Genomic DNA, 18,783 nt, shown 5'->3' with positions numbered 1-18,783 from the left:
CACTCAGAAATACCATGAAAGAGACAGAGGCGTTCAGGGGACCGATCTCACATCACGTCAGTTTATTAAAACTAATTTTCTCCTTGCAGTTCATCCAGTGAATGACTGAACCAACACTCTCTCCATGTATTTCTAACATTCATTCACACCAGGTGCAGAAATGATTGTGAATCCCAACTTATCGTCCTGTCGTGCAGTCCATCTGTGCTTTCAGAGAGAACATTAGCAACATTATGTGGTTAAAGTGATGTGAAACTCAGGATCTGTCAGTGGTCATTAAGTAGGGTCTCAGCCGCAAAATAAGTTTTAAAACCCATCATTGTTGCAGCCGTTGAGAGAACACGAAACGCTCTTCCTCCTAACAAAACTCCGTCTGACCGAAGCTCCGAGGAACACGCATGTAAAAATCACCTCTGTCTGAATGACCAAATATCTGCACTTTTAACAGATAGATGAAGCCAGCAATGTTAAGCACTGTGTTGGAAAAGGGTTTCAGTGTGTTAAATGTGTTCCCATTTGCCCCACCCTCACCTCGTCAGCCCCGCTCAGTCACACCACAACAGGTTAGACTGGAAACCCTTTCACATCCCTTTTGAAATTCAGCAAGAGGCATGTTGGGACAGGAGTCTTTTCATGTGCTTCTCCCCCAGTGTAGCATGAATTTAATTGTAAAAGTCTAATCGTTTCGGTGTCTTTCTCGGTGGTTGTTTGGTATAGCAGGATGTACACAGTGCACATAAAATGTTGCTAATCTCAAATGATTTTCTACAGTCGAGTTTGTGCCTCATTAGAGTCAAAGCCTCTCAGTGCCCAGCTTTGTCTTTTCTCACTTGTGAATAAGTCACACTTTATCCAAGATAAAGTAGAAAGTGTTATCTCCATTTGTCTGTTAGAGTAGAAATTAGAGTGTGTCTGTGTGTGTATATAATCGAAGAACTCAACGGTATTTTTCAAAGATTAAACAGCAGCACTCTTTTCAAAGGACTGTTGTTTGCAGACCGTTGGAGCTGACTCTCATGCACATACTTGTGTTTAGGAGGTTGGCGCTCTCGTGTTTTTTGGAGCCGGGAACGCTGCAGCTGTCGAGCAGACGTTTGTCGAGCGCGGGTTTACTGGAGCGCCCGAGGAAAAGGCCAGCGAGGCTTGGGTTTCTGTTTTCTTTATGGATCAGATGACCTAAGATGGTGTCTCGCAAAGAACGTGCTGAATCTGAGACGCTGCCATTCTCAAAATCCCGTTTGATGAGCTCGGACCTCTCATTTCTTAACACGCATGCACCCACGCTGCCTCATTTGTCATCTGAAAAATTAATCTAGAAGGCAAACAGTCCCTCTTTTGTACGCAGGGCTGTGTCTTCTGTGGCTGGTCTCCAGTTCTGTAACGAGCAGCAGCTGGCTCAGAGGCCTGTACTCAGGAGCTGCATCCCTCACCCTGATGAATGTGTCATTTGTTGCTTGTTTAGCACTCGCTTTTGTTCAGACTCTGAACCATCCTCACTCACACACTCATAAAAAGCCCAAACACACACAACACTCAGCTACAGTTTGTGTAGCCCACTTATTAGTGGTGCACAGCCCAGGCCTTCATGACTGCTAGGATTTGGAAAGAAAGAAAATGGTTCTTGGAAGGCATTTGAACATTTGTAGCCAATGAAAGTTCTTGCATTCTTGTGTACTACTTAATAGTAGTTCCTTTTACACCGCAGTCATCAAATACAGGTTGGATGACTTTCTCCCTGTGGTTGTTTTTAGGGCTTTATCTGCAGGAGTAAGGCAGTAATAATACCATGACTTCACATTTGACATCCAAGCCTTATGAAGTTATGTTTGTTGATGACTAAAGTGGAAATTGTAGCTCATCTCCATCCATCTGAAAGAAGAGGTCTTTTATTGGTGTTTTCTGTCTAAGCCCTTACTGCGTCTATTCTTTTTTTCCTTTCTTGCATACAGAATTTTTATTTTCTAAAAGGCAAGTACTGTATTTCATGGTGGCTGCAGTCAAATTTCTGTCTCCTCCTCCCTCCTTCAGCTTTCCCAGTCACTGTATCTTCATAATTGGTGTGTCATCGACCGTGGAATGTAGGAGAAACTGTTTATGATAAACTACAGCACAGAAGCATTTTTCTTTTGTTCCCTCGAGAAAATATTCATGATAGAGTAACATCTCCAGAATTGGCCTGTAATGCACACTCAGTGTTTTTCTTAGGCCCGCTGTGCATAGTGCAAGTCTACATCAAAACAAAATATTACATTTCACACTTTGTTCAAGTCATTGGCTTGGTGAGAAATAGTTTGACTTTTTTGGTCTGCTCAAGTCTTTTTTTATTGTCCTTGTTTTTCCTCTTCAATGCCCCCCCCCCACTCTCAGCTAGTGGATTTCCTGTCCCAACTGGAGCAAACCCAAAATGTCCAAAGAAGGACTGAGTCCAGCAGAAAGCAGAGGGCCAGCCTGTGAACGTCACACACATAGACAGGAGATCACACCAGGCATCAGATGCCTGTCTTTCAGCATGAATTGTTAATAAAAATGTGATTCTATGCCCATGGGTCAACTGAGGAACTTGTGAATGTGCATTTCTAGCCCAAAAAAGTCCAGAGTCCAGAAAATATCAATAAAAGGGGAAGGAAGCAACAAGAGGGTTGGTGAAAATAAGGCGAGGAAGAGTGAGAATTGCTCTGATTGAATTATAGGCTGATCTTTATTGTTTTACATCTGAGCCAGAAGACGAGCGAGTACACTGAGAATAGGATTTCAAGTGTTTCTGAATCAACTTGAAAGAATCCCTAATTACGCTGCAGTTCCTTCTCCACGGTCCTGTCGAAAAGAGGAATGAGGAATCAGTCAGGCTTTTTGATATACACTGAATCATCAGTGGTTCTTAGTACTCAGTGCTCCCAGGTCTCACAAAGACTGGAGTGGGAGCTGTTATAGAGGAGGACAAGGGGGTGAAGGGAGGGTGGAAAATGCACACAGTCAGTGAAAACAGTGACAGACTGAAAGCGGGTCAGGGTCATTGAGTTTCTGTAATGACTGGGCAGTTATATGGTATAATGTTGGGGAGTGATACTGAACAACTCTTATCGATTTAAACCTTTTGCTGCCTCCTTGTCATACTTTCAGTTCCATGTGTAAACATAAATATTGTGAAAAAAAAGTTTATTAACTGGAAAGGTTTCTTTACATTTATCTTGTGTTTTTTCCCCAGTTTAGATTAGATTTAAGCCTCTGTGACCATATATTCGGGTTATAGTCTCAAGTCTTAGAAGTTCCAAGTAGTGCAAAGCCCCAAAACTCTCCATTTACTATCATGAATGAAATAATGACAAAACAAACAAATCCCTACAGACGTTGAAACCAGCAAATGTTGACATAAATGACATTTATGCTTGAAATCAGTTAGGCAAATAAATGTTGCAGCTCTATTAGTATAAATCTGTACTTTTCTGCTTATTGTTTTCATCCATTTATGTAATTAAACCTAGTCAATATCTGTTGCAGTTTGAAGCATAATGAAGGCCTCAAGGACAAAGTAAAATAAGATTATTGTGAGGCACAGTTGGTGGATGCACGCTTATCTTGAACAAACTCAGAAGCAGTTGATAAAGAAAACCCCTCGCTCGTTCTGTTTACCAGGATCTGTTGTCCAAACTGCCAGCACCTGCATGGGAACTCTTGTTAAACTCATCAGGTTTGTTATCTGGCTTCCAGGTGTGGTGAGCAGTGGTCCTGTGTGGATTAAGATTTCACAGCCTTTTCTACCCACACAATAGCAATCAGATGAACAGAGCACTGCTTCAGGCGTAGTGACAGAGTCTGATTCATATTATGTACAGGGAAAAGTTATATAACCAAGGCAGTCAGTGGGAACTTTGAAGGATAAAAGTACTGGTGCTCAATTTTATTGTTGAACCTTTTAAGAGTTTCCTGTCAGTACAGAAAATGTTCAATCGATAATGAGGTGTCTAAAACTAAGACTTTAAATTTAATTACTTTAAAAAGGTAAATGTTAATGAGTTCATGTACAGCCTGGCATGTAAAGGCACTTTCTAAGCGAGAAGGATGCAACTGCTTTTCCCATGGCTAACAGGCCTGCAGCCTGTTAGTCATTGTAAAATACAGTATGTCAATAACATTAAGAGAGCCTCTGGTGACATTTTTCCCCCTGAGAACCATGGGAAGTGTAAATATAAGAATGCAAAAATGCTCTCCTTGCCCTCGGGCCGGTGGCCACACAGACCATGAACAGATTGTTTTAACATGGAGGGAAGTTCACTTAATGCCCATTAGCCGAAGCCATTATGGAGCCATTTTTCCTGGAGAGGAATTCCCATTAAAGACCATTCATTTAGGACCCACTGTGATAATTTTCCTGTTTTTTACAGAAGGATTTCTAAAGGTCTGTACTAGGAGCATGTAGCACGATAATAAGTGAGGCACTGGAGAGATGTTTTACAGACCACTGATGTGCTACAGCCATGAAAATGATGTCTCCCTTGCTCACCTCCATTTTGATTCTTGCATGTCTTCAGTCCCTGCCACAGACTTGCTCCTGCTGAATAAGTGCTAATAACCTCTGCAGTAAATGAATTGGTTCAATGGCTAATCAACCCAAATTTAGAGTTAAAAGAAATTTTATGTCAGGATTCTTTAGACATAATTACCATTCTATGTGTTATTTCTTTAAGGCTTTCTGCTAAAACAAGTGCTTCCTGTTTTTTCTTTTAATGAATCTTTATAGATTTGCACAAATGTTATATGGATAAGCAACATCACAGATGTATTTTAATATAATGTATTCATTATTCCAGGGTACTGAAGTCATTGTTATTTTCATCATCACACAGCCACAGCCACAGTTATTACAGCTGAAATTACTTCTGTATCAGACACAATATAATGCACTCATTGCCATAATTTTGTTTTCTTTAGTTCTTTATGGGCTAAACTGGTTGTGAAACTGTCTGCTGGAAGCAGACAGAGGGCTTATGTTTTTAATTCCTCTAAAAGTTTTCTTTAACAACATGGCTTTACTGTTAATTATCCTATGCCTTAGGAAATTAAAGGTTGTCTGAACCTGTTTCCCCAAAGGAACAAGATCTGGGGATAAATATCGAGTATGATATCCAGGTCAGACTTAAGATAATGACTCAAGGGATACTAGGGGCATGTAACGCTATTCACTTATCATCACATCTATATTTTTTACACCCTTCACATAATGGGCAAATTGATTTTAAATTTAGGCCCTTTAAATCCTGTAGATCTCCTATGCATATTATCCATTTGTCATCAGGCTGCTCTAATATCCATTCCTTTTCTTTCAGGATTCCGTAAAATCAGCCTCGATGATCTGCGCAAAGCCTACATCGTCAAGGATGTGCAACAGTATATCCTTCACCGGCTGGACCAGGAGGAGGCCCTGAGGCAGCACCTCACCAAGGAGACAGCTGAGATGCTCAACCAACTCCATATCAAAAGCAGTGGCTGTTTTCTCTACCTGGAGCGTGTGCTGGATGGCGTGGTGGAGAACTTTATCATGCTTCGGGAGATCCGTGACATCCCTGGCACTCTCAATGGCCTCTACCTGTGGCTCTGCCAGAGACTGTTTGTGAGAAAACAATTTGCCAAAGTTCAGCCTATCCTTAATGTTATCCTGGCCACTTGTAGGCCACTCACGGTCAAAGAACTGTACCATGCAGTCTGGACCAAAAACATGACACTGACTATGGAAGAATTTCAGAAAAAGATGGACATTCTCTCCAAGTTGTTGGTTGATGGCCTTGGGAGTACTAAAATCCTTTTTCACTACAGTTTTGCAGAGTGGCTACTGGATGTTAAGCATTGCACCCAGAAGTACTTGTGCAATGCAGCAGAGGGACATAGGATGCTGGCAATGAGTTATACTTGCAGGGCAAAGCAGCTCAAACCACTCGAAGTGCAGGAATTTGCATTGCACCTTGTCAATTCCAATCTGCAGATTGAGCCATTTAACCTGGCTCTTTGGATGGTTTGGAATGGAACTCCTGCTAAAGACTCTCTAACCACCTCTATACCAAGAGAACAGGAGGTCCTCCAACTTCTGGTCAAAGCTGGAGCTCATGTAAACAATGAGGATGACCATGCATCATGTATAGTACAACAGGCTCTCGAAAGAGAGGACTCAATAAGGACATTACTTGACAACGGAGCATCTGTGAACCAGTGTGACTCCAGTGGGAGAACTTTGCTGGCCAATGCTGCATACAGTGGAAACCTTGATGTGGTCAACCTGCTCATATCCAGAGGGGCAAACATGGAGTTAGAAGACAACCATGGACAAACGGCACTTACTCTTGCTGCAAGGCAGGGCCACACCAAAGTCGTCAACTGCCTAATTGGTTGTGAGGCTAACATAAACCACACTGATCATGATGGATGGACAGCCCTGCGCTCCGCGGCTTGGGGTGGACATTCAGAAGTTGTATCTGCTTTGCTTTATGCTGGTGCCAAAGTGGACTGTGCTGATGCTGATGGTAGAACTGCTTTAAGAGCTGCTGCTTGGGGAGGCCATGAAGACATTGTTTTGAACCTTCTTCAGCATGGGGCTGAGGTGAACAAGGCAGACAACGAAGGAAGAACAGCTCTCATTGCTGCAGCATACATGGGACACAGAGAGATCGTTGAGCACCTCTTGGACCATGGAGCCGAAGTTAATCATGAAGATGTAGATGGGAGGACTGCACTGTCAGTCGCTGCTCTCTGTGTTCCTGCAAGCAAAGGCCATGCTTCTGTTGTGAGCCTTCTAATTGACAGAGGAGCAGAGGTCGACCACTGTGATAAAGACTGCATGACTCCCCTCCTTGTGGCTGGTTATGAAGGACATGTCGATGTAGTTGATCTGCTTTTGGAAGGTGGGGCGGATGTGGATCACACAGACAACAATGGTCGCACTCCTCTTCTTGCTGCTGCATCAATGGGCCATGCTTCTGTTGTCAACACGTTACTTTTCTGGGGGGCTGCTGTTGATAGCATCGACAGTGAGGGAAGGACTGTGCTGAGCATCGCATCTGCTCAGGGTAATGTGGAAGTGGTCAGGACTCTGCTGGACAGAGGTCTGGATGAGAATCACAGGGATGATGCAGGCTGGACCCCGCTACACATGGCTTCATTTGAGGGCCACCGCCAGGTGTGCAATGCCCTTATTGAGCAAGGTGCTCGTTGTACAGAGGTTGATAATGATGGTAGAATACCGCTGATATTAGCTGCACAAGAAGGACATTATGACTGTGTGCAAATTCTTCTGGAAAACAAGTCTTGCATTGACGACAGGGGTTATGATGGGAGGAATGCTCTCAGGGTGGCTGCACTAGAAGGCCACAGGGACATTGTTGAACTGCTGCTGAGCCACGGTGCTGATATAGATTACAAAGATGCAGATGGACGGCCAACACTCTATATATTGGCACTTGAAAATCAGCTGGCCATGACAGAGTATTTCCTTGAAAATGGAGCAAATGTGGAAGCTTGTGACACTGAGGGCAGAACAGCCCTCCACGTGTCCTGCTGGCAAGGACATATTGAAATGGTGAGGCTGCTGATTAACTATCATGCTGATGTGAATGCCTGTGACAATGAGAAGCGATCTGCCCTCCAGTCTGCTGCATGGCAAGGACATACTAAAGTCGTGCAGTTTTTGATCGAGAATGGCACACATGTGGATCATACATGCAACCAGGGAGCAACAGCACTAGGCATAGCTGCACAAGAGGGTCACATTGATGTTGTGCAAATTCTTCTTGAAAATGGTGCTGACCCCAACCACGCTGATCAGTTTGGACGCACAGCAATGAGAGTTGCAGCAAAAGGTGGCCATTCAATGATCATAAAACTTCTGGAAAAGTATGGGGCCACCACTCTAAATGGCTGCAATCCCTCACCCGTACACACCATGGAAGAAAAAACCCCATTGGCTATGACTGGAAAAATGCAGTCCCTCACCATTAAATCAAGCAGCTCTGGCAGCACAGGGGCAGGAGATGTGCAGTCGTCTGGACGTGGTCTGCCCAATGGACCTGTCCATGCTTTCAGTTCACCGTCAGAATCTCCTGATTCTACAGTAGACAGACAGAAATCCTCCCTTTCAAATAATTCCCTCAAAAGTTCAAAGAACTCCTCTTTGAGAACCACATCATCCACAGCCACAGCGCAGACTGTGCCGATCGACAGTGTTCATGGACTGACATTCACAGAACAAATCCAGCAGCACTCACTGCCTCGCAGCCGGAGCAGACAGTCTATTGTGTCCCCTTCCTCTACGACTAAGTCCATTGGTCAGCAGCCATCGTCTCCATCCACTGACTTTGACTGGTCTCAGTTAAAACCTGGTCTCAAGTCAACAAAGGGAAATAAGACTGGAAATGGGACATCAAATGGTAAAGGAGCACTGGGAGATAAGAAAAAAGTCAAGAATAGCGGATCAACACAAGGTCAGGTTCTAGAGTATGAGATGACACAATTTGACAAGAGAATAGCCCTCAACAAATCCGTCGCGAACATTTCGGTGAAGGATCCCCATTGCAAGATCATGATTGGTGGTTCAATTCGGCAGGAAAGGGGACAAGGCCAAGATCAATTCTTCATCCAGCAGCAGAGCTGTTCTGAGAAAAAGAGGAATGGAATCATGACCAACCCCAACTATCATTTACAGGGTAATCAGGTTTTCCTGAGTAGGGTATCAGTTCCTCGGACTGTACAGAACAGAGGCCACCAGGATGTTCTAGAGAACTATCCCATCGGCGAAACTGAGCTAAGCCTTAAACAAGCCCTGAAACTGCAGATTGAAGGATCAGACCCTGGGTTTAACTACAAAAAGGAGACTCCGTTATAGCTGGTAAGAGATACTTGTCAAAATAATCATCCACCGTGTGCTCTTGATGAAATACATCAAGCATTTGTCTCAGAGTTGAAATTCAGGTCAGGATGACAGCACGTAGGCAAGAGTTTGGCTCGCTTGTGCTTTTACAGTGGCTAATACAGAGGCTAGTAACTGACTTTTAGTTGATACTGGATTGCACTCAGTACAGCCTTAGTTGGATTTCATGAGACTTGCATGAAGAATCTGGATAAGAATACTATTTCCTCTCAAAGAAAACATTAACCCAAGTCATTCCTATACGATTTCAGATGTCTTGAGTGCCATTCGTCATGCAGGCATTAGAGGGAATGTGCCAAAGCAATTGTTGTCATCTGCATTAAAAAAAAAAAATTTTTTTTCATCAGTGGGAGACTTCAAAATAATACCTTGGGACGATTGTCCATTGCTGCCTAAGGCGTGAACTGATACATCGATGTGCCTACATCTGTTACAGCCTTCTTCATGTATTCATGCAAACTATCATTTTAATTTAATGTAATGCTATTTAATAAACAGTGTATGCACTTTTAAAAGAGTAAAATGACAGACATGCATTTGTTGTATTCACTTTGTATCCCATCCATGTTTTATCAAGGTTGTTGTTTGACAGAAACATACCAATTTGTTTTTTTTTTTGTTTTTGTTTTTTTTATTATTATTATTATTATGTTTGTTCTGTCTGCTTTTTCACACTGACAGCAATGTACCACTGAGTACATTGTCACAAACAACAGGACATAACAGTAACTGATGCCATGGTATGAATTTAAGCGCATTGATAGTCTGCCTTTCTAGAGACCCCAAATAATCTGTGTTAACCTTGATCAGTGTGCTAAACCTATGTTGTGTGTAATATGTTAATAGCTATGGCAATTTACTTCACAAGTATATACAAGCATATTTATTTTTGGAAAAAAGCCACTTTTGCTGCATTTTGTGTTGCATTATGCTCTACCATGGTGCTGTGTTCAGAAGTTGCCTGCAGTTATTTTAGACACACAGTTTTGTTGGCTTTGTGCATTTGTGTATTATTACAAATATCTGAGAAAGAAGAAGGTTAATTGAAAATGTTAAAAAAGAGAGTTCATTTTGTCCCTATGGGATTTTTCATTTGCTTGTGTGTTATTATTTTGTGTGTGTATAAAAAAATATTTAAATAACCCATTGTGTACCGTCAGCAAAAGTTTGGTGCTAAATGCAGCGATTTCAAGTGAAAGCAGCGATTTAAAGAAACGCATTTGTCTGCAGAGTGACATGTATAACCTACTGCAATGCAAGAAACAAAATTCAAGCTTTGTTTCCTTATTGTCATGTGGTTAATTTCCAGTAGTTCCAGCTGGATTTTTCAGGGGCATGACACAAAACGGCTCAAAAAGGTTTAGCCATTAACACAACTCATAGCTGTGAATGATACTGTTTGAAATGCAGAGTAAAGCCAAAGTTGAAACAACCCAACTCTGTCCCACCTTCTCCCCGTGAGAAGCTGAATATCAGCTTAACAGGACTTGACCCCGCGTGAGATGGAGGAGAGGAGGTGCCCGACAGTGACGCTGAGGGAACTGAAACATCTGTTTCTCATGAACTGTTTGGAGCTGTGTTAGCGTTTACAGACTCTGTCATATTTTTGCAGGCTTTTCATATTGTCAACAGTGAGCTATTTTTTGCCAGGAAGTGGAATCAGGGGCAGTAGAAACCTATCGCATGCGCAAACACTTATAAACCCTAATGAAAGCTCTCAGCTCTTCAGTACTACAGTAGCTCAAACATATGCCATGAAGGGTCAGTGGAAGGATTCGAGGCAGGATCGAGTCTAGAAACAGTGTTGGAAAACATACTGTATAGTCTTATTAAGCAGTTATCTTGTTTGTCTTGACTGTGTTTTGTCTGTCATCTTTGATTTGACTGTCAGTGATTGGATTGTAAATAGCTTTCCATGTACATTCAACTTTCATTTAAAAAGAATTCCTGTATTATATGAAGTGGAATTTTCTGATGTATATTAAAGTGCTTAATAAACATATTTGCTTTCCTGCTGAAAAACCGAATCTGTTGTAAGTTTATGCAAATGTTAATAGGCCTGGATGTCAACAGAGGTACAGAACTAAGTTACGGCAGTCTGAGGTCTTCTCGTTATGGAGACAAGAGGGCATTTGAATGAATTTGTCTGGAATCTGAAGTTATTCTGAAAGCTTTGAGAGGGGAGTGACAGCTACCAATCGACAAATCTGCGGTAACTAGTTTAACAGTTTAATCCATTTCAGTGTTCTGTGCCTGCTAAACTATTGAATCCTCTGGATTCAAAGGAAACAACACTGGCACTGTAAAACTGCAGGCCTTGCTGTTAAAACCTACCTCAGTGTTGGTCATTTAATGGTGGAGGGCCAAACCAGGACACTGCAGGCATCACAACACATGAATCAAGCTGAAGTGGAACAGACAAGTGTGCCAAGTACTATCACCGCCCCCGCTCCAGTTCACTCAGTTCAGCTCAGACAAACAGGAGCTGCAAGCGAGATCAAATACAGAAATGACTCAATGGACTGAAGATTTGTTTAGTTTGATCACACATTTTATGAAATCTTACAAAATAGCACTCTTTTTAATATGCACCTTAACTGAGTTTGTCAGTTGTCTTATCTTATTATTATCTTGAATTTCCCTCGGGATCAATAAAGTATCTACCTATCTGTCATAGATACATACCATTTTAAAAACCAACCAGTTGTATTTCAGATGCATTCAACTGATTTAGCAGCATTTTAGCTTGACTAATTGGGGTTAATTGTCATCAACAAATATTTAACGAAAAAAAATAACCACAACTGCAGCTTAATTGGCATAAGATTTTTGGCCTTTCAGCACAGGTTTTTCTGCATGTTCAGAGAGGGTGGGTGTTAATGAGTAAACCATCTGGTACTGATGTCATGTTGAATGTACTGTCCAAGCTTAGAGGATCTCCTTAAGAACCATCTGCCAGTTGCCACATCTGGTTCTTCTCCACCCATGCTCTTGTTTTGGATACAGTGCTAACAAGCTCCCACGCAATATACATGACATGGCAACAGTTGCGGCCGGCTCGTTCCAGACTCAACTTTAAACCCAATGGCCTTCATCTACGTGCCATCAGGACCCACATGCATGCAGGTTTTCATTCTAGAAAAACACTTTAGCTCAAGATTTTTCCGATTAGCACATTTTGAGGTGAAATCAGCTGCTCTGTTGTTTGGTTGTGTTGAAAACCTGCACACATGTGGCTTTAAACTCCCTCAAGGTAATTATCAAATCAAAAAATGCCATTTATTCTTGTTTCCTTAGGAAAGGAACATTTTTCCCAGCTCATCTTTGGAAGAAGGGACTTCACAAGAATGCAAACACTGAAAAGCAGTTTGACAGGGCTGTGTGCCTGTCACCTTGTTTCCAGCTATATCTGTGATCACACGTGTTGTTTTTCAGTATAGCTCATCATCACAGAGTGCAGATGTTGTCACAAGACAGTGATACATTAGCCTTTTTAACAAGGCTGCATGCTACAGCTACAGTGTGAAACCTGGAGATTTCAGCAAGGGTTTTCAAGAAACTGGAGGCATAGTCATCCAAAACTGGCTAAAAAGGTGCAAATTCAAACATATCCTCAGTCATGTAATTATGTTATGAATGAGCAGGAGCATTTGCTCCACAGAGTTCTCCACAGGGATTGCTGTAATTCGTTTTTCTTTTTTGATCATGTTCCTGATAATACACAGTAAGTGCATGTAGTGTAGTAATCAATTATGACACCTGTCAACAGTGAATAAAATGTCAGAAGAAAATGATATTCTACCACTCCTGCAGCATACTGTAAATGCATGAGCGAGACTGTTTAAGAGTACATCTTGTCACACCAGTTTTTATTCTCCAAATGTTAATTACTGTTCTGGGAAACTGGCGTCCATACAAGCATAAATAGTCAACTTTTGCAGATCAATGCCAGCAGTGATTTGGTGAGGAGGCAGCCAAGTGCCAGACTCATGGAGAAGTTTTACAAAAGGGGTATTTAAATCTGTCCATCCATTTTTTATAATGACACAAGTGCAGCCATGCAGAGCCCCTTCATCATACCGGGTTTCAAATTAGATTGACTGCAGTTACCAACGAGTGGTGTTCATACTGTGAGCTGAAAAAGGTGATTTTTTTTCTCCCCCCAAACTCACAGTAATTACTTGACAATTCAGAAAAGGAAATGACTGCAATTTAAGTATTTTGAATGGAAATTCATGTTGTTATTGGAGGCCCACTGACCTTAAGAGAGACTTTAAATACATCCACAGCTACACCTACTAAATGTTATGTTCTTTTCACATAATTTAGAGGTTAGGGTAAATCACACTTTTGTCGTTGTCTTTCTTTATTACTGATTTGCTGTTTCAAATTTTAATATATCCAGGAAAGACTTTGACCACACCAATTCTCAGCAAAGCAGTGTTTTATGATTACACAGTTAATAGCCCAGCCACAGCTCTTAAAGTGACATAAAAGAAGGAATAGCTTATTAGTTTCTCTCAGATATTAAAAGTTGAAATCTGAAGGAATAAAACCACCCTTTGGTTAATTCAATCCACTCTCAGATTATGCAGCTATAGCCTATACTTTGTTTAAAATGGGTTTATGCTTATGAGCTTGAATGTTAGCCAATATTAGCAAACATAAGATAGACATAGCTGTTAAACTTACATTACAGGGTCAGCTCACTGGCTAATTAGCAAATGTGCCTTAGTCTGAACCTCCAAGGTCATTTTTGATTCCCAATGAATGTTATCGGTGGATACAGGCCAAAATATCTGTGGATGCACCTGGAGAGAGCTACAACCAATGAAAGCAACAAAACTCAACATACAACCAATCAGAGAAATGAAATGTGTCACACAGATTTCAGTGATACCTGAGAGTTTGCATATTGCTCTGTCCATTTTTAAGCTGTAAAAAGAAATGGCAGCCTTGTCACAAAATTACTCAAATTATAACTTAACATTATAACCAAACTGTTTCTTAAAACATTACAGGTAAAACATTGGCATTGCAGTAACAGAATCTTCATTCATATTTAATCAACACTCCATAGTTTGGCAGTTTGATCGTTTCATGAGTCCTGCCGACTGGACCTGCAACCAGTCAAAGCAGCGAAACATGTGAGGGATGACTTTTCAGATCTGGACTGGCGATGCTTCACCCTCAGTCATTGCATCAAACCTGCCCCATGTTAGATAGATGATTGGCATGTTGGATGAAGGGAAATCTGTCTGAATGGGAGTCCAAACATGACTGCCAGAGCAAATAAAATGAGTTTTCAAGGCTACTTGTGCATTTTAGCCTTGATCATTAACAACATGCATACATATGACATAAGAAGAATCAGCTTTATTGACAGCATTTTTTTTTTTTTACATACCCACACTGAATTCGTCTTCTGCATTTGACCCATCCTTAGCTGAACACACACGTGCAACACCCGGCAAATTACATGCAGTGAAACACACACAGGAGCAGTGGGCAGCATCAAGCACCCGGGGAAACATACGAGTTGCTGGTAACTTTCTCAATTCTCATCCACCCTACTCACATCCCAGGATTTCACACAAGGCACCCCGGTGTCTGAATGCAACACACAAAGCCTTCCTGCCACATAAACAAGAAATGCAACTTTGGTTAAGTTAGGCACAAAAACTACTTGACACAGAGGCTTGTAAACAGTCGATCACAATCTCAACATCAGCCATAATTCAGAGAACCACAGCTGGAATTTGTAACTTTTGCTTCAGTTCCAACAACCTCCAGAATAAGTTTGAAAGTTTGTGACCCTTCTAAAGTAGTCATTTAGTCACTGGTATTGATCAAAAAGCCCATCGTCCCCTGCAGATACATTATGATCACTTTGTGCTGTGGGGCAGTGTAAATCTTTGTTATAACTCTCATAAACTTTTGGACTCTAACAATGCCAACAGGCAGTAATCACAAAGTTGGTTTCAGATGCTGTTGTGACAGCCAGCCTGTTGACTTTTATACTCTTTACTGGCAACAGTAACGCAGAGCCTTTGAGCTGAGCAAGGCCTTTCTAGTCTGGATTTAAGTACAGTGGGGATGGGGTTATTCATGAGCTCTGCAGGATTTACTAAAAGATGGCCTAAGAGACCTGCTTGTGCTCATCTGCTTTCATAAACAGCTCTTAGCTCTATCAAAAGGACTGAATGCACTTTTATGAATACACATTTTAGAAAACGAATATTTTTACTCTTTTTTCAAACCCTACCCTTATACAGTATGTTGCAGTGCAGCAGGAGTTGAATTCAACATATGGAAAAAAGCCTGTGCTTAAATACAGGCAGCTATGAAAGCAGTCTCCGCTCAACACAATGAAGTGACTCTCGGCCAACAAAGCTGGAGAATGAGAGATTAAACATACTGTATTCCTCTTTGTTGCCTGTTTACATAATCCCTACAGTCTCTCATCACGAAGCATGGATGAAAAGCTTTCATCATTCCCTCTGTGGAAAACCTGTTTTCTTCTTTGAAGCTCAACACGGTGGCTCAACATGCATGCAGGTGTTCCACTTTCACTGAATAAGATAAGTAAAACACCTGACAGTAAAATCTAAAGTCAAAGACAAAACAGTGAAACACTGGTGTTTTGAGGGTGGGGAAGATGTTCGTAGTCATACTCATTAATTATTACAGTTGAAGACAGTGACAATAAATGAACTAGGGCAATACACAATAAAAATGCTGTAGCTCCACAGACCGAGGTATTCTGCTGCCTGTAACCCAAAGAGCTCAGTAGCACCTTGCATGGTAGCCTCTGCAACTACTGTATGAATGAGTGTCAGAATGAATAAAATGAATAATTAATAATAAATGCAGTCCATTTCCCATTTACAGAACTGTGGCATATTAATGATAACACAACATTTAATGAAGGGACTCAGGATAAGAATGTTGTTGTTTTTTTTACTCATTAAGATATGAGAGTTAAGTGTGAGTATAAATGACAAGTGTAATCAGGGGCATAATGTAAACCACAATTAGACATCGGATTGCTTCTGGAGGAAAAAAAACCTTGATGTACTGTATATATTCAAAGACTTTTGGGATATTTGGGATAAAATATTTATAGAGACACTTTTCACGTGTAAGAACAGTCAATCATGTTGCAGTGTTACTTGTATATAAATGTGGTGTCATCTGCATAGAACTTTAATCCACAATTATCAACAGTGTGTCATAATTACTAATTTAAATTCTGTAGAGGACAAGACATTCAGAGGAATTCCTCTGATGATGTGGAGAAACTTAGAGCCACCTACAGGTAATGTTATCAAAGCCAAAAGCCTGTGAACAGCACTACAGTGCTTTTACTCAAGCTGGAATGATCACTGACACCCAGTGATTCCCCCCTGCAGCTTCCTTTCTGGTGTCACTGTAGCTGAGCATCATGACTACAGCAAAGTAGAAGAAGAAGAAGATTCTCTTGAAACACAGCATTTGCCCATCAAGCGGAGAAAAGTGAGCACCACCTGGGTGTTTTATTGGTACTGAGCTGCTAAATCGGCTCATTATGTAGAGCTATTATCGCCGGGAGTTGGTGAAATTTCCCAGTGTTGGCGAAGGTTTGTTCTCTCACTCCCTCTCACTAACTGGCTCTCTCTCTCTCATCTTGGCAGGGCTTCCTTTATTTTTTTTTTTCACATTTTTTTTACTTGCTTTCAGTCTCCTGCTTCTTCCTGTCGCTTTCTCTCCCCTCGTGTTCACTGTCTTTGTTTTTCACACAGTTTTTTCTCTCACTCTCAAACCCTGTTTTTATTTATCTTTTCCTGGTCTCTGTCATTCCCTTTCCATACACCCATCCATTTAGCATTTTTTCTTGGCTTTGTCATCGTCCCTTTGACCCTTTTCTTCCGTATTTTAGCTATTTTCCTGTCTTTCTCTTTGTGTGTTGCTATTTCCTGTTGCTCTGCTTCTTTGTGTCTCATTCTATCCTTTCCTATCATTCACTTGTGCTATTTAGTCCATTATTGCAGGAATTTTGTCGCATTTTTCCTTCTGTTTTAGACTTTGTCATGTCCACCATCTCTGTCGCTCTTTTCTCTTTGTCTGTTTTTTTCCCCTCCCCTGCCTTTTACTTCGCCCCCCCCTCCCTCTGTCAGCAGTGAGCAGCCCTCACCACGGCTGCTGCAGAGTTCATCTCAGGACAAAACCCTTCTCAGCTGCTGTTTCGGTTGCACACACGCCATTTGTTGACCGAATCAATGTCTTTGGGTGTAACGGGGCCAGGGGACAGATGGAGAACAGTAAAGACAAAACAAAGACATTCTCCAAGTTTAAGTGATGCATAGGGCAGGCTGAGAAACATTAAAAGGGCAAGGCAGGCTAAGAGCACGATGCCTCATGATATCACAAATGGAGGCTGTTCAACTGTGTTCTGCAAATGAACATGTGGAGAAAAAACTGGCACAGACTCTGTACTCTTGGCTTCAGTGAAGTGATTTGTTTGCTTCATCTTGCTTCTGCCAGTATTTAAATTTGTTTTGTCAAGAGTGCTTAACAGATTTGACCTGAATTGACTTTTGTGGCAGATGTTAATCAACAGTCTCGGGTCCCTACTGGGTAACAGTTTATACAATATATACAGTGCAAAAGAATAGGAAACCAAGGGCTCAGATTCTAGGTGGTAGCTTTAGGACAAATACATGAGTTTTGTTTGTCTAACACTACAATGATGCAATATGATAAAAGAAAATCACACTGAGGGAAAAGCATTGGGTTGCCAGAAAGACTGCTGTTCCTTGGCTCCAAATGTTGAAATTGAACTCAACCACTGAGATTAGCCACGCCAGCAGCCAGTTTCTCAAGGGATTGTACTGCTGGCCAGTCTATCTTCTTTCCAGCACTTTAGTGTGAAATAACTGGACAACTACTGAATATATTTACATGAAATATGGTCCAGATATTCATGATTCCTTGTGACTTCGGTGTTCCCGGATTTTTCATCTAGCACCACCAACAGGTCTAGATTTCCACTTTGTGACAGGACACATTAATAAAAATAATAGCTAAATGCTAAATGTCAGCATGTGAAATGCGATCATTTAAATGTAGTGATATTAATGTTGAAATCAATATTTTTATATTAACAGTGGAATGCCTATTACGCAATATGACACGAGTTGCTTGTAGGGACAAGCCTACGTACCCCATTATTTGCAGTTCTCCTCAGCTCTATGTAGCCTTTTAACATCAGATAATTATTTTGATTTTATGGCTCACAGCTCAAATGTTTTGGTCCATCACCACTGCTTAACATCCTGCTTTCCTGCTGCGGCAAGCAGCTGTTCTCAGCAAACAAGTCCTTCTTATCCCACTGTGTGCTACAGCCCTTAAAAGGCAGACAAATCACGCAGCGAGCTGGTGAACATATAGAGCACTTACATGCTGTATTTCCACAGATAAAAACTAGTTGTCAATAAAAAGCTGGGCCTCTGACAAAGGCTACTGTTGTGAACGACTTGAACACAGAAAGGCTGGCCTCCAAATACAGTTTTGTCAGAGAACTGTGTCTGAGCACAGCCTCAAACAGTCATTAACAACGTTGTAGACTTCACAGGGTCAAAGAATAGCAAACATTTTCTCTATATTTGTCATGATTTTATTTTCCTGTGTGTAATGAGCATTACAGCTTTGCTACCATGACTGTAGGCGTTTAGTCTAGTTTACCTCAGGGACACATTTGCATAACTGAAACTCCATTCTTTCTGTACAACCATTCACGACCCTGGCCAAGCTTTTGTGCGTGACACCAGACCCTGACAGTAGCTGCTATTCAGCACAACCAGTGCATGACTTTTTAAATCTGGACTCCCTAA

The 18,783-nt window shown here is 41.4% G+C and overlaps 1 protein-coding gene across 2 annotated transcripts in view; it reads left to right on the top strand.

Moving 5' to 3' along the window:
* Positions 1-10,938, top strand: part of ankrd50 (ankyrin repeat domain 50) — a 36,440-nt gene extending 25,502 nt beyond the window's left edge. The window contains exons 4-5 of one of the 2 annotated variants that reach the window (XM_046405800.1): positions 5,325-8,869; positions 9,163-10,938. In XM_046405800.1, coding sequence (XP_046261756.1) covers positions 5,325-8,866 — 3,542 coding nt within the window. In that variant the 3' untranslated portion in view covers positions 8,867-8,869; positions 9,163-10,938. Of the gene's footprint in view, positions 1-5,324 lie in introns of both variants that reach the window. The other variant, XM_046405799.1, reaches the window with a different exon arrangement.
* The last annotated feature ends 7,845 nt before the right edge of the window (positions 10,939-18,783 follow it).

This window comes from Scatophagus argus, chromosome 12 (assembly GCF_020382885.2).
Source record: "Scatophagus argus isolate fScaArg1 chromosome 12, fScaArg1.pri, whole genome shotgun sequence".
NCBI lineage: Eukaryota > Metazoa > Chordata > Actinopteri > Scatophagidae > Scatophagus > Scatophagus argus.
Note: the sequence above shows the minus strand (reverse complement) of the source record. Positions and strands in the feature narration are given on the sequence as shown.